At 42.8% G+C, this 15,852-nt stretch overlaps 1 protein-coding gene across 1 annotated transcript in view; it reads right to left on the bottom strand.

Annotated features, from left to right (window-relative positions):
* The window catches only part of RANBP10 (RAN binding protein 10), a gene marked incomplete at its 5' end in the record, with an annotated part of 47,353 nt that extends 32,186 nt beyond the window's left edge, over positions 1-15,167 (bottom strand). The window contains one exon of the mRNA XM_010190074.1: positions 15,115-15,167. Coding sequence (XP_010188376.1) covers positions 15,115-15,167 — 53 coding nt within the window. The remainder of the gene's footprint in view (positions 1-15,114) is intronic.
* Positions 15,168-15,852: the final 685 nt, after the last annotated feature.

Genomic DNA, 15,852 nt, shown 5'->3' with positions numbered 1-15,852 from the left:
CCCTGTCCCCACTCCTCGGGCCAGCAATCCTCGCTTCCCACAGCTGCCTGTGCCAGGGCAAGTAGCGTGCAAACACTCCCCGCGGAGGAACACGAACTTGTGTCAACACACTGAAACAGACCAAACATAATAATTTTAATAAGATTTATTGAATCCAAGAGGCCAGCAGAAACAGATGTACAAACTTTGCTTGTACAGCGCTCAGGGAATGGGATGCTGAGGGTGGAGTTGGCTACAGAGCCCAGAGTCGTTGCTGGACCATGTTCTGGCTGGGGGCAGGGCCATTTCCGTGCTGTGCCGCTGTTGCTCAGCCAGCTCTGGGCCTTTGGCAGCAGCAGAGCATGATGTCAGTGGAGGGGAAAGTACATTAAACAGAGGCTGAACAGATGAATATGGTGCAGGGAGAAGAAGGATGTTGCCATTCAGAGTTGCTTTTACTATGTCCTGGGCAGAGTAGTCCCAGGCAGGGACTGATGTCTGAGGGGACAGGAAAAAAATAAATATAGAGAAGCAGCACTTATCACAGCAGAGGCAGAACCACCCTCTACTGCTCTATCATCTTGCAGTGGGCTTGGCTCTGGCAGTGGATGTGCTTTTGGTGTATGTTCACAGAATCACAGAGTATTACGAGTTGGAAGGGACCTTAAAAGATCATCCAGTCCAACCCCTGCCAGAGCAGGATCACCCAGATCAGGTCACACAGGAACGCGTCCAGGGGGGTTTTGAATGTCTCCAGAGAAGGAGACTCCACAACCTCTCTGGGCAGCCTGTTCAGTGCTCTGTAACCCTCCCAGTAGAAAAGTTTTTCCTCATGTTTAGACTGAACCTCCTATGCTCCAGCTTGCATCCATTGCCCCTTGTCCTGTTATTTGCCATCAGATCTCTCTGGCTTCTTCCTCCTGACACTCGCCCTGTACAGATTTATAAACATGAATGAGGTCACCCCTCAGTCTCCTCTTCTCCAAGCTAAAGAGATCCAGCTCCCTCAGCCGCTCCTCATAAGGGAGATGCTCCACTCCCTCAATCATCTTTGTGGCTCTGCGCTGGACTCTCTCCAGCAGTTCCCTGTCCTTCTTGAACTGAGGGGCCCAGAACTGGACACAATATTCCAGATGCGGTCTCACCAGGGCAGAGCAGAGGGGAAGGAGAACCTTTCTCAACCTACAACCACACCTTCTCATACACCCCAGGATGCCATTGGCCTTCTTGGCTGCAAGGACACATTGCTGTTAGCCCAGGACAGTGAAAGCCTTCGTCTCTAGCAACAGGAAGGCGGAGCAAGTCCTTGTGCTCCTACAGCATTAGAAGCTAAACGTTTGGTCAAAAAACCCCCCGTTGTCCTAAGAAGTATCTGAGATGCTGCAGCATCTCAGCTGTAGTTCAGTTTTACAGCCTTTATGCCATACCATATGAAGTTGGACAAACATTAAATGCTTGCATGAGAGCAAAGAGGTAGCTTTGTTTTTCTTCATTCAACCATGCTTCAGAATCAAATCAACTATTACTGTTACAACAACACATCTTTCTGTTTCCATACGCAGACTACAAAAATAGCTGCTCAGTGGCGACGGCAACCTATGCCACAGAATTAGGACGGTGAGGATAGGGGAAGCGTGGTTCTGGCACAGAATCGTGCTCTAGGTACAGTCACACCACCAGCGGCAGGACAGGAATAGGAGCAGGGAGCAGCTCAGCATATTACGGCATCTTCCTGGCAGAACTTCAAGGGCCTGGACATCTGCCTAGAAAATGTCAAGGGAAAAATATGTCCCCAAAACCCACTTACCTATGGACACCAGGAAATGAAGTCCTAGCTAGTAACATCCTAATTTTTATCTGCGTGCCTTCTTTCTCACAACAGCTTTTACTTCTGCAAGGTGGTAAAATTACTCCAAAGCAGTAGAAGATCAAATACTGCACTGCCAGATCCACGCACATACAGAAAATAAAACCACTTCACCTCACGAAGGACAAACTTCTTAAAGCAGGGGTTGGACATGCTCAGGTTTCAGTCTTCGTAGTGCCATGCTGAATCACGTACAAGGTAATGGTGCAGTGCACCACACCACTGCACACATCCCAGTGAGGGATGGCCGTACAGCGGCCTCCACCTCACCCCAGCTCCCAGCAGATCAAGCACATTCATCCCAGTCCAATTTGGCATCTGCAGAGCAACACCAGATGATGCTAATCAAAAAGAGCAGGACTCCTTTGGCTCAGAGGCTATTCCATGTTTCTGAATAAAGTACTCGTACTTGCAACTGTAAAAGACACAAAGCTCAGACCAAATCCTCATGGCAGAAGGACTTAAATGTGGCAAGCACCCAAAGCAGAGGAAAAAAATAATCATAGCATATCTCTTGTATTAAGAGCAAGCAGGAACGAAAGGACATAGTGACCCAAAGATCAAAAAGACTCCAAAAAAGTTTAAAAGGCCTGCAAGAGTTCGGAAGATCCAGCAGAACACGGGTGCTAACAAGCACTGTCTGATCCACCATAAAGACTACGAGCAGAAAGTAACACTGTGAAACTGCCTTTTAAATACTATTGATCTGGCATGGAAATGTTTAGACCAGACCAGCAACTCGTAGCATTTGACAGCTACTGCATGTTAAACAGGCTTCAAAACAACATCAAACCGCAGTCTACACTTAATTACATAAAGTGACACTACCCATTGACTCATAAAGAGAAAAAACAAAACCAGAAGGCTCTGGATGGCTGCAACACAAGCAATACCTTGTCAACAGGAATGGTCTGTTCCACCTGCCCCAGAGATTTGTTAATGAACCCACTGCACTATTATTTAGCATGCACCTCACCGCAGAATACAGTAATCCAAGATAAAAATCCTACTTCCTTGACTGACTAAAGATGGCAAGCCCTCCTAACTTCCAAGCTTGACGGGCCATCTTCTGCCAGAGTCAGAACATGATCTGGTCTTCCCTATACCAGAGAGGTCAAGCCAAGCTACAAGCCATTTATAGCCCTGTAAAGAACACAACATGGTTAAAGCACAACTACAAAACAGGTTGGTTCTACCTACAAAAGCAAGGCTCAAAAAGCTCTCTAGCATGATCAGGTCACCACTGCACTATTCTGTCTATTATATTCTCTGACACACCACTCTGGAGGGGGTAGGGAGAAGTGCAGAGGTGCAAAACAACATAGGACAGGGATAAAAAAGACAAGACAGATGAGGAGTTTTGTCATTTATCCGTTAACACAGGCTCCAAACCTCATCATACTAAATAATTCACATGTTTATTTACAGCCCAACTTTTAGCTGATAAACAATAACATCTTAATAAAAATATTATGACACGTTCAGAAAAATCATGCAAGATAACGGGCAAGAGGCATTTACAGATACACCGAGACAGAGCAGCTCCATGACTCAGCCGAAAGCGATGTTAGAGCTCACTATGGAATGCAGGGGGCTCGCATCCAGCTGCTATAAAAACAATCCCTAAAATGGTATTTAATGAGGTAAGAAAATCACGAACAAAAACCATTCATATAAGCACAAGACCTTATGGAGGAAGAAGTCTTTCAGAGGAAGTGGATCTCATGACATTAAAGGGCTGCAACAAGGCCTTCAAGTTTCTAAACTCAGGTTAATTAACTACCTTCCACATCAATTAACGTAAAGTAACAGGGTTTTCTGAAGAGGATCATATTTATCCATCAACAAAAACAGCTGCTATCCATCAGTCTGTGGTGTAGTGTATTTCAGCTTTGTGTTGATGTTACCTTTTATCTGAAAGGCTCAAATAATAGGTACAGCCACGATAAAGAATTTTTTTCTAATCTCAAAAACATGCAGTGCTGATTACAACTCTCACTGACAGCTACACTGCTCTCTCTAAATTGCCAGTCAACTCTTAACTGTCACCAAGATTACCTGGATTGTCCTTTATCTGTGCTACAGCTGGAGATGCAAACTGAGATATTGGTAAAGGCCAAATCACAACCCCCGCTATGCAACACCATCTCCACTCCGCTTTGGAAACTGTTTTCACATGGCACAACAGCAATGCAAGCTGCTGGATGACAGAAGCTCCGCACAAAGGCAGGCTCCAGTGTAGACGTATCAGACATTCCTGGGAACGCTGCATGAGAAAAGTGTGCAGAGCCTCTACAAGGACTCAGCCCATCTCTAAAAGAGCTACAGCACCGAAATCAGGGCATGGAAAAGCACAGGACAGCCATAACCCCCGAGTAAGAACCACTTCTTTCTCACTCACGCTGATGCCCGAGCACTCAACAGCCAGTGGAAACACCTTCTTTGATTAATCTTCCAAGGCCAGGGTTACTGCCTTGAAATACTGATTCATGGTTTTGTTCAGCCTGAATGACATGCAGCAAGCACTCTCCCAAATACTCCAGGGTGAAGCTCAGCTTTTGGTCTGCCTCCTCCATTCAAACCTGAAGTCTGTGTGCCCAAAAGTGAGTCTAATTAAAAAGACCAAATGAAAAAGAAAAAAAAAAAGAAAAGAAAACCAGTGCCTCCCTAAAACCGGACCAAATGAATGGCAGCAGTTTTTCTGGGTGCAGGCAGGGCAATCAGTACAGGCAACCACACAAATTGAAGCGAGTCTGAAGGGGAAAAAGTCAGTGACTTCTACTTTATGCAATCCTAATCGTCACACAAATAGCCCTAAATAAAACATGAGATTAAACTTAACCTTCATTCAGAAGGTTATTTACCTAAATTCTGTGGTTCAGGAGCTGGTTTTGTTGCTCTCCAGCTGTGAGCACATCTGATAGAGTGTCAGGTCTGGCCATATTTGGGAAGTGTGAGATCTGACCTCATTTGAGGACTTGCTGTCACTCCTCAGCAAGCACTATGCAGCGTACTGAGATATCTGTCCAACTCCCCTGTGCTGTGCCAACTCCTCCGGTATCAGCTCTTCGCAGAAGGCTCCTGTTTTAAAACACGTCCCGTCCCACCTAGACAAGTTGTATCCAGCTACAAGCAAGATAACCTAATGAGAGGAGGCACACCTAACGAGCAGAGCACAGAGTGCGTGGGGACGGAGGTTTTCGCAGTCATGAGGGTAAAGAAAGAAACTGCACATGCTTCCAGGTACAAATATAACGGCCACTTCAGCTTTTCTTGCTTTGCTTATTTTCAACAGCTTATAGAACCTGCACGAGTCCATCCACGGCAAACTACAGATCCTACACACCACACTTCAGCACCACGACTCCAAAAAACAAGACCTGTTGGGAAGAAAAAGGGAATGGTACATCAACTAACATAGAAATGTGTGCATTTCTTGCAATTCCTGCCCAGCACGTTCAGAGGAAGCTGGTAAAGGATCTGCCCGACAGGAGAGCTCGTGCTTCCTCAGGTGGACTCCTCTGTGCCGCTCCAACTTCCCTCCTGCAGGTGCCTGACATCCAGCTCTTTTTCTAGTGCTGATCATGGACAAACAAGACATGAATATACACATTTTAAAAGAATGAATAATCTGAATTCAGATCAGCCAAACACCCTATCAACACAACCTAATCTGAAATATCAACTCGCATAACTCAGCATGTATTTCGTAACAGAACCACCACGGCCATCACTGTACACAAATTCAGTCCCCAGCCTTCCCCTCCCGTGCCACAACGCACCCACACACAGCACACTCGGTTAATTCTTTTAATTGTACACCAGTAAGTTTTATCTTTGGATGTCTCCAAAATTTAGACCTTGCAAAACCAAACTTTGTCAAAAAACTCCCTATCGATACGTGAAAAACTGAAGAGCGTGAAAGAATGAACTTGCAGTTCATGTAGGAGCTGAAAATGGGATACGAATTCATTCATAGCAAATGAATCAAGCCCATTTCAATATTCAGGTTGGAATTTTCGTGCAAGTTCAGGCAACCTCAGCACACAAACCAGCATCTGACAAAACTAAGCAGAAAGTGAGAAAGCTGAGGTGGGATGAGGAGAAGACTGAGCAAATAAACAAAGCTCGGCAGAGCTGGATTGGCAGTGGATCGGTCAATCAGAAAACTGAAGACTCACACTTGTTTTTTTAAATAAAGATGATACAATTTTGAGAAAGAACAACCTCTTTAAAGGGTGTTTACTGATCTGCAGAGAGTAGAAAGAAGAAGAGGAAACAATATGAGGCTGAGTTAAGCAACAACAGAAGAACTCAGAGATCAGGATTCTTCAACGTGGATGCAACAGGGCACACGTGGGGTATTTCAAATTTGGACAGGCACCACACACACATAGAACTGAGAGTGAAGACTAAAAAAGCAGCAATATAAATGAACTGGAGATACCCAGAATAAATATAAAATGAGTATTTCTCAGATTTCTTTCCTATGATGAAACTTTACATACACCGAACACATTAAATTGATTCCATCTGGGAAAGACTTTTACACTAAAAATAAAATACGATGCAAAAGCTTGAGTTCAAAGGAAATCATTTAGTTTTACAGTAAGAAGACCAAATTTCTTATCCATTTCTTTAGCATGGCCTTAATTTGGGCTTAAAAATAATTTTTTAAAAAATCAAAAGCTATTTTGAAAATAAGAGATGGTGCAGCACAGTAAGAGCAGATTTGGGGAGTGAAACAACCAGTTTCAACCAGTCTCAGGACACTAGTTCCCCAGCATGAGCTGCTTTTTTTAGTGGGGACAGGTTCTGCATATTACTTAGCCCTGTCCTGCGGACTGCAGAGTTATTAGCAGCTGGGGTGCACCAACTGTGCTCTTGGAGCACATTTTTCCGTTTATTTTAAAAAAAACAAGGGTAGCACAACCAAAGGTGTAAACACAAGTACTGCAAGGGGTGACAACAGTGGATCCACTTTAAAAATACACCCCACTTCCAAAATAAGAGACTCATGTAGACAAATCCAAAAGGCTCTGACTCACAAAGGCCAGACCTCTCAACTCTACTGTAACACATATTTTTTTTCTTAGCAGCCTATGTCTATTACCCACCAGCTCTAAGCTCCACAATAATCCTCACCCATCCAGATGAGCCCTTGAATGGGGAGGACTCCCTCTAAAACTCCATTTGCACAAACAGATCCCTAAATCCAGAGCTGAACCAACACACTGACCTGCTTCCCTCTCATTTCTTTCATTATGCAGCACCAAAACCTGCAACTTCTAACCACACCGAATAACCTCTTACGATGTTGAAGACAGATACAAATTACATCTTCAGGTCAAAATCTAGTTAAGTTGGCAGCATCAAGGCTACCCAAGTGAAGTTTTTGGAGCGGTTCTCAAGCAGCTTTTTATCCTCAGCTCCTACTGAACTTCAGAATTTTGACACTGCTCACTGCTCCCACATTACCTGCACCTGAGCAACAGGACCCTTTCCTAGATGCTCCAGTGCATCTTGCTCAAAAGACATTTGCAGGGTTTGCTCAGCAGTGCTAGGATCGCAGTCCTCCATCCTGCAGCCACCACAGGGCAGAGGCTTCCCCTGCTTGGATCTTTTGCATCTCTCTAATTTGGAGTGAGTGCCAGCATCCCCTTGACTTACTTTGAACAAACTTCTGGTGGTCTCTGCTTCAGACCACTGGACTCCTCTACAATACACTTTCTTTGCAAGAAGTCACTGTGCTCTGATTTCAGGTAACTTCCTCCGCTACCAGCAAGACAATTTCTGTAAATGCCCTCATCCCATCATACTCTAGGGTGTTAATAACCACAGCGTGCACACCGTGGCCTCTTTAACACGTCACCAGCAAAAAAACCACATGCAGCTAGAAGGTATCTGGCCCAGAAATTTCCCAAGGCAGGGTTCTCTTCCATCACCCGCATTTGATTTTTCCTCATGGCACCATTCCATACCCCAGGCATCACCACTACGAGCTCACAGTCCTACTAATAACAGCTGATAGCCTTTCTGAGCTCAGTTGCTTCACAAAACCTTCGGTCCCTCGATCATGTGTATTACAAGGTATAGATAGGCAAAAGCAAAACTAGCATATGCTTTTCATCGACATTTATTTTCCATGCTTCACTATGTTCATATATTGTGTGACGAATCACCAAAATAAAAGGTATCCAGCCATCATCTTCAAACAACTTGAAAAAGGCAGACACAACCTAGAGACACAGCCAGCCAAGCTAGCTTTAGCTCACTGTGCTCCAGCAAGATGCTCCTTCAGAAAAAGTCTCCATGACCAGTGGACAACTTAACTGGAGAGCTTGCTCAGTCTTTAATTAAGGTTTTCAGCACACATCTTAGGTGAAAGCAATATTTGTCTCTTATCAAATCTCAGACTACTGTTATCCAGGCATTCAAATCTCACAGAGGAGTTTTTTCAACCTGCATTACCTGTATGATCGACTGGGCCACAGAACAGATACACAACCTCAAAATCAAGCAGTGCCCCTCACCCATTTTTATTAACCCAATTACATGATCCAGTTCACAGGCAGCCCCACAAACTGGTTGGCTAGAATAAATGAGAGGGTACCAGCAGCGTAAGCAAGTTTGTGGATAGGAACTGGCACGGCCAGCTGAAGGACCACATGCGCAACTAAGTCTTGGAGGTGTTTCCATAAGCAGTTTTGGGGCACTGCACATCTATTTATTATTTATTTTAAAAAATAATCAGTATCAACCCTACATTTTCCTTAGCCTGACGTACAAAAATTAATCACCATCCTCGATAATTTATGCAGGTACTAAATAAGTGATGTCTACTACAGTCATCTAGATGCAAATCTCATGGCAAAACACAGATTTAGGTACTATTCAATCTGGGTTATACTTACTGCACAGATAAAACAAAATTCCTGACAAGTCAACTGGCTAGCAAGAGGAAAGGTTTAAACATGGAGTGGCAAGCAGAGTTGGGCTGTGGACTCACTCTTCATTGACTCAGTCCAGCAGGACACGGTACAGATGGTACTGCCACTACCAACCTAGCAGAAGTAACGTTAACAGATCCAAATTGCCATAAGAAGTATTAAATGTTGAACCAAGTATACATTCCAGGTACCACTTTGATTAAATTACTTTTATCCTAAAACTCTATCAAACAATACCTCAAACGTTTCCGTGGTCCAGAAGAAGACCCAACAAAGTGCATGTAGAAAATACAGGCAAGAAAAAGAGGACTATAGGCAATGATCAGGTAAAAGCAAGTACCTGGACTCCTCCTAAGAAATTACAATGCTTCCTTCAGCCATTCTTGAATAATTTGAATGGTTTAAATAGAAACCACAGTAGTCTCAAGTTCTCCATGGAGAGGCACAGCAAAACTAAGAACAAAACATGCGTCAAGGGCACAGGAGGGTTGGTATAGTTCTGGAAGAGCTTCACAGCAGGAGAAATATCGTAAGGTATTTTAAGACAGAGCTTGATCAGCAGCAGCATAAATAGTTAAACAAACTTAACAGAAATTACTTCTAAAGATAGAAAAATCAAGTCAGGCATCCAAAATGCTGATGTAGCCAGGAGGGTTTGAAAGCAGACTGCATCACTATTTATTTGCCACATATTGTTCGTGTATTTAATCCCATACTTTAAGGCTTTTGCCGGTTGCTCTAGAAGCCATGGGGGAAGGCCCTTCCCTTCCCCATTAACCATCTGGCTTCTTCCCTGCCCATCCCCTTTCTGCTTAAGCCTCAGAAATTGTGAAAGCTTGGCAAGGATTTTCCCTTGCCCTTGCTTGCAGCGTGGGATAAGAGCTACTCCCTGGACTTGCTCTGAATTTTAATCTTTTCTTTTACTATAGGGAGTAAGAGACTGGTGCTGGTGATGCATCCAGGAAAGGGAGCTCAGAAAAGGTCAACAAGAGTTGTCACAAATCAAGACAACATGAAAAACAGGGATGAGGTAAGGAGGCATACGTGATTGGTCTCGAGAGAAGACCACAAAGCAGTGATTGAGGTCTTCATGTATACAGCTACAAAGAGGAAAGTAATTAATTATTCTCCACCTTCACATGATCCAAGAGTGGACTTAAATGGACTTAAACAGCCTTAAACTACATGGGATATTCAGCTTAGTCACCAGGAAAAGTTTCCAACACAAGGACAGTGTTGGAAGAAGTTGCCAGAAAGATAATGAAAGGCTGGTTTAGACACATGCCTGTCAGGCAGGACTGATGCATAATTAAATTAGCTTCAGATCAGGTGATTTGGTGAGGTCTCATCTTCTATAATTATTATATTTACCACTGGGACCAAGTCCTTTAGCACAGCTCCTTCATTTGTCATTGGAGTCACAGAAAGCGACAACGCAAAGCAGAAGCTGATGCAAGGAAACAAAGTACTTGAAGCACATTGGAAGTGGAAAGATCCCTTGGCAATCACAGAAAAAATGCAAACAAAAACTGCAACCAAACAAACAAAAATTGCAAACAAACAAACAAAAACCACAACCAAACTGCCTAGAAGGAACATCTGGAGGTCTCAGGCCAAACTTCCTACTCATAGCAAGTACTAACTTAGGAGTAGAGCAGGTTGCCTAGAGCATTGTCACGTTGAGGTTAGAAATCTGAGGATAGAGCTCTGTAGTAACTCATCCCCAAGTCTAATGAGGAATAACAACTTTATTTCTCAAGAGAATTTTAGGTGTTGAGATGGGTGCCCACTGCCCCTCTTCCTTGTACTGTGCACCTCTGAGAAGAGCCTGGGTTCACGTTCTCTGCAAGCTCCTTTAGACAGTGAAAGGCTGCTACAAGATCCCTTCTCCACCTCTTCTCCAGGCTGAACAAGCCCAGTTCCTTTAGTTTCTCACTGGTTCCTACAACATCCATCCAGCCTCCCTTGTCTGGTCCCTCTTTGATGGGAGCACATCTGCCTAAAAAACCCCCGTGAACATTCCTAGGGGAGAAACCAGTATCTTTTCCCTCTCAAAGGAACAGGAAGACGGATTCCTCAATAGCCTTGCTCCCCTGCTTGCCATCTCCTCTGATAATATCCAAGATAAGCTGAGAAGAAATAAAAGTCCTATCTACAAATGCAACAAACCTATCAGTAAGAAGTGAATGCAAAGGAAAGGAAGGGATCTCCAAACGAAGCTAAAACGGAAAGCCTGTTCATGTTGGTGGCTTACAGAGGAGGACAGATGGCTTTCACAGAGGAGGGGAGAATGGAGAAATCTTAATTCCCAGGGCACATTTTATTTTATCTACATGCCTACAGAAACAGATCACCCCAAGGACTCTTTGCTGAACAAAGACATGGGACAGTTGGACAAATTGTGCTGGTTTTGCTGACCTGGCTTAAGGCATTACAGTCCCAGAAGCCAAACCCCAATACAGAGCAGGTTTGTACACCAAATTCTGCTGTTTTACCTGGCTGCATGCTAATCCAAGTCTACAAAACATTCTTAAATTTGAAAGCTTGCTCATTTAATAGAGAGTTTGAAGCAGACAGATGGTGAATAAGCCAAGCAGTATCTTTTCATTTGAAAAGTAAGCTGAAAAAATAATCAAAGTTTTTATAAACCAAAATAAGAGTGAATGAAAGCTGGCGCTCCCCCAACACATGCAATGTTGCACAGCACAGCCAGTCAGTTATTAACCACACGGTGTTTAAAGTCACTAGAAGTGATTGGTCAGATCCTATCTATGCTGTTTCAGAAACAGAAGCAGGGTAGGCCTAAGGGTATGGTTTCACAACATTTTAGACTGAATTAAGACCTTGCTGCTACTGTAGAGAATCATCCCTCCTTCCCTCTCTGCCTGGCTCTGTGTTCCTGCTGGGTTACTTTCAAAGAGCTAAAACAAATAACACATTATCTTCCAGCAGCATGAAGGACTTGAACCAATGCAGACCACCAAATGCAGAGGAGAACCGCCTCCAGCGTGCAGATCTCACCCATATTAAAGACAGGAGCACCTATCTTCTCCATTCTGGGAAGATTAGGTGAAACCTGTAGCAAATCACCAATATATTTCCAGCTGCACCCCGAAAAAAATTTACTGGACTGAGATAACTAAACAATAATTTTAAAAGGAAATAATAATAATAATAACAACAACAACAATGTTAACCATTTATAGAATGTAAATAATTTAATAATAATTTAAAATAACTAAAAAATAATTTAAAACTGGACTAAATAATAAGAGACAATTCTGATGTTAGAGTCAAGATGCTAAGGTAAGAGCATTGCTCCATGAGTTCTGAAGGGACCAGCCTGCCACAACCCCAGCACAGCAGAAAAGCAGGCAGGTTTGGCCTGGCCAAGGAGGTAACAAGTACCAGAGCCAAGGTTTTGCAGAGGGGAAGAGGAGGGACTGTGCAGCTGTAGGTAGGGGTTGGAAGGGTCAAGTTTCGCTCCTTTGATGACAGCGAGTTAGATCAGTTCAGCTGTAACGGGTAATTTCATCCTCAGATACCAAAATGCTGAGCACATGTGAAAAAAAGTTGTATGTGAGGAAACGAGTCAGCAGACATTTCAATAAAAGCCACTAGCTTAAAGTAGAATGTTTAATAGTAAGTGTTCTAAATGTCTTTAAAAAAATAAAAATAGTAATAATAATTTTAAAAATCAACAGGATATGTCAGGGTCACAAAGTTGGCACGTCAATAAAAATCCCACACTAAATCCAGACCTGCTGATAGAATTTCAAAGCACAGCCCACGGAAACCTTGAGTCAAACCAGGACAGGGCACTCTCCTTGTAAAAGCAGTCTCTGTTAACAATGCGGAGAGGGGCAGTTTAAGGAAATGCTCAAGTTGCTCCAACCACACTTCCAACGTTCACAGAAAGCTCAGCACTGCTCCCACCAGCACCCAGCTGGGCTGAAGCCAAAATAAATTTGGCCTAAGGCACAAATGTCCTGACTTGGAACTGTGTATGGCCAAAGTGTTTGTTTTCAGGAGGGAAAAAGGAGTCTGAGTCAGAACCCAGCAGCAAGGTTGTCCTTTGAATTAGGGCTGACTGGGTGCCAAGGATCCCCACGGAAAGTGAGAACAAGAAAGAGACCAGCTTTGACTCCTACACCAGGCCTTGGGCTCCCAAACCACTATTGTAGTGGGTCACATACTGCCCTGCCAGCATGCCGAGCAAAAACTGATCTGTTAAAGCAGAAGTGACTTAGAAAGGGTCCAAGGAGACAAACCTGGCATGGTTTCAGGTCACAAAAAGTTAAAATCATACTTTGATGTGAAGCCAAGTCAAGACTCCAAAGTCTATCACTTCTTTGTGAGCTCTTACTCTGTGCTGTGAGGACCTGATAACAGTTCAGCCTGATCCATGTTTCTCACTTCAGTTACTTCAGCAATAAACTATAAATCAGACTCATTCTCCAAAAGCCAGGAAGATAATTATTGAGCTTCAGTGCAGGGCCATGCAGTTCATTTTACACAGATGACGGGAGATTGACCTAACTATGCCCACAGAATCACTCTTGGCAGCATAACCTGCATGTGATCAAACAAACAACAGGTTCACAGGATCAAATTAATGCAATTCATTGCTAAATAAGCGCTATCTGAAGTCTCAAGTTCACTTTATGTTTTATTTCACTCAAGAGAAAAAAAATTCACATCCACCACATACACACCAGAAATAATAGCAGCATACAGGCACTTTGATTCAAACTGGCTACAGAACACTGCCCACATAGCTCTTGGGCTTTAAAGTCATTTATCAGAAGTGGTTTGGTGAATTTTTAGTGTCTAAAGGGAAAAAAAAAATAGAAATTACGTTGGCTGTTCAATTTCAGCACAGCACACCTATGACATTCAGTAAGTATTATCTCAGGTTAGTATTCAAACATGTTATATATACATACATATATACATATATATGTATATAAAAACGTGTTATAATCCCAGAAGAATCCTAGGTTAAGCATAATCCAATCAGCAGTCTACAGGCCAAGCCTACAAGACAACCCCACCCATCTTTCCATCGCACAAGCTGGAGAGCCATTTCTTGAACAGACCATGCTCCCATAAGAGTCAAGCAACTCTTCTTCCAAGACACAAAGCACTTCAACCCTGGGAAAAGATGGTGGGACTGGACTCGTGCTTAGTCTTGCACAACATCCACTTGGGTCAGGACGGGGCAAAGTGAGGGAGAGTCTGACAACTGAGACTTCTATACCTGTTGACAGCAGATCATCTTGATCCAGACATTCCCTACCAAGTATCACTTGAGAAAACAATGTCCTGCCTTCCTCATGCCCTGGTCTAGTTCTGAGTAGATGAAGACCCATGACCCTAATTCTCTCTCCAATGTGTATATGCTGTAGTTGTTATAACAATTATTAACAAATACAGTTTGCAATAAGAAGCAAAAATCTCCCTGAGAAGTTAATTCCAAAGGCTCTTAGTGCAAACCCTACGGAAACTCTTCCTCTTGTTAGGACATTCACAAAAAATTCTCCTTTGGAGATACCAGGATGCACAGTAAGGGCTGAACACACATTTCAGCTTTAAAACAACTACACCAGAAGTAAATCACTCCCAAGACCAAAAAAGCCCCCACCACTGGGAACGAGCTGTCATCCATTCTGGCACTTGAAGAATATTTACTTTCTACCAAACACAGAAAATGTTTAGTTTCAAACCCAGGTGAAAGAATTCCTGCCACAGAAGTCACTATGTTGATCTAAATTTAGAAGTTAAGAATATCCAACGTGTTCAGTAAAAACTATCTTAAAAGATTCCTTGCTGATTATTTATTTTAAAAAATAAGCTACTCGACCAACTTGAAGGCCAAGCTAAAACCAAACATTTCAAACAACGGAAGCAACAATATGAACTGGAAATACCACTCAATCAAATTTTACTATTTTTTTAAGTAGGAAAGGGAAATAAAAGAGGAGAGGCAACATGACAAGCTAATTTTCCTGTTATTTTCATTGTCAAATTATTTTGCTACTTATTTTTCAGATGCCAATAAAGCCTGCATGTCTGAAAGCTCACCACTGTACCCATTCCTCATTAGTTCAACACTAATGGCTATGTTAACAATACCAGTAACTCAGTTTTGGATAACATGCAATAGTTTGAAACTTCCAGATGTAAGATACTTATAACCATGACACTTTGTTAACAGAAACACACATTCACTAATTCGTATACATAACTTAAAATCTTTATTTCAAATGAACATTTAACACAGACTGTAAGCCAAACTAAATCTTAACAGGGACTTACCAGGAAGCCTGTTCATGTTGACCCCTTGAGCAGAAAGTCCTATTCCCATGTACCTTCAAAAAAAGCCAAACAAAATATCAGTCAAGCACAGAATGGCCATGCCACAAGATTTCCTGTAGCAGAAATACAGGAAACAAACAAACAAACAAACACCCACATAAAACTAACGCAAAAAACCCAAACAAAATGGAAAAAAAACCACACCAAAAACCAACCTACAAATCATTTAAGGTAAGAATGTTGAAATCACTTCAGATTTTCCGTTACTTTTTTAGTCTTTCCTTGAATGCAAGATAAAATGTCCATTTGTTTCAGTGACCGACAGCTTTGTGATAACAACTACTCTTAGCTCCTAATTGGTAGGAAGAGGACTAGAAAACCATCAGCAGTTAAATTTCTGGGTTGGTTTGGGGTTTTTTTTTCCCATTTATCAGAAAAAACCCCTATTTATATAGGTGATGAACAAGAGAGTAAAAAGTACATAAGGGCAGACACAGCAGATGAGAACAAGCGTCCAGCCCAATGCGTGGTCTCCAGGCATAGCTGCAGTGGGTGCACAGGACAGAGCACAGCTGTACTTTCCAAGAACATCCTTTCATTGTCCAATACAGATTTTAAACAATTTCCTAAGCAAAAGGTGGTCTTTTTCTATTTCACACCACAGTAGTTTTTCCTCCATTAATCGGACTGCTTTCTGAAGCTCTGCAAGCTCTTTGGAAAGGCAACATCCTGCGGCTC

This window comes from Mesitornis unicolor, unplaced genomic scaffold (assembly GCF_000695765.1).
Source record: "Mesitornis unicolor isolate BGI_N332 unplaced genomic scaffold, ASM69576v1 scaffold18898, whole genome shotgun sequence".
Lineage (NCBI taxonomy): Eukaryota > Metazoa > Chordata > Aves > Mesitornithiformes > Mesitornithidae > Mesitornis > Mesitornis unicolor.
Note: the sequence above shows the minus strand (reverse complement) of the source record. Positions and strands in the feature narration are given on the sequence as shown.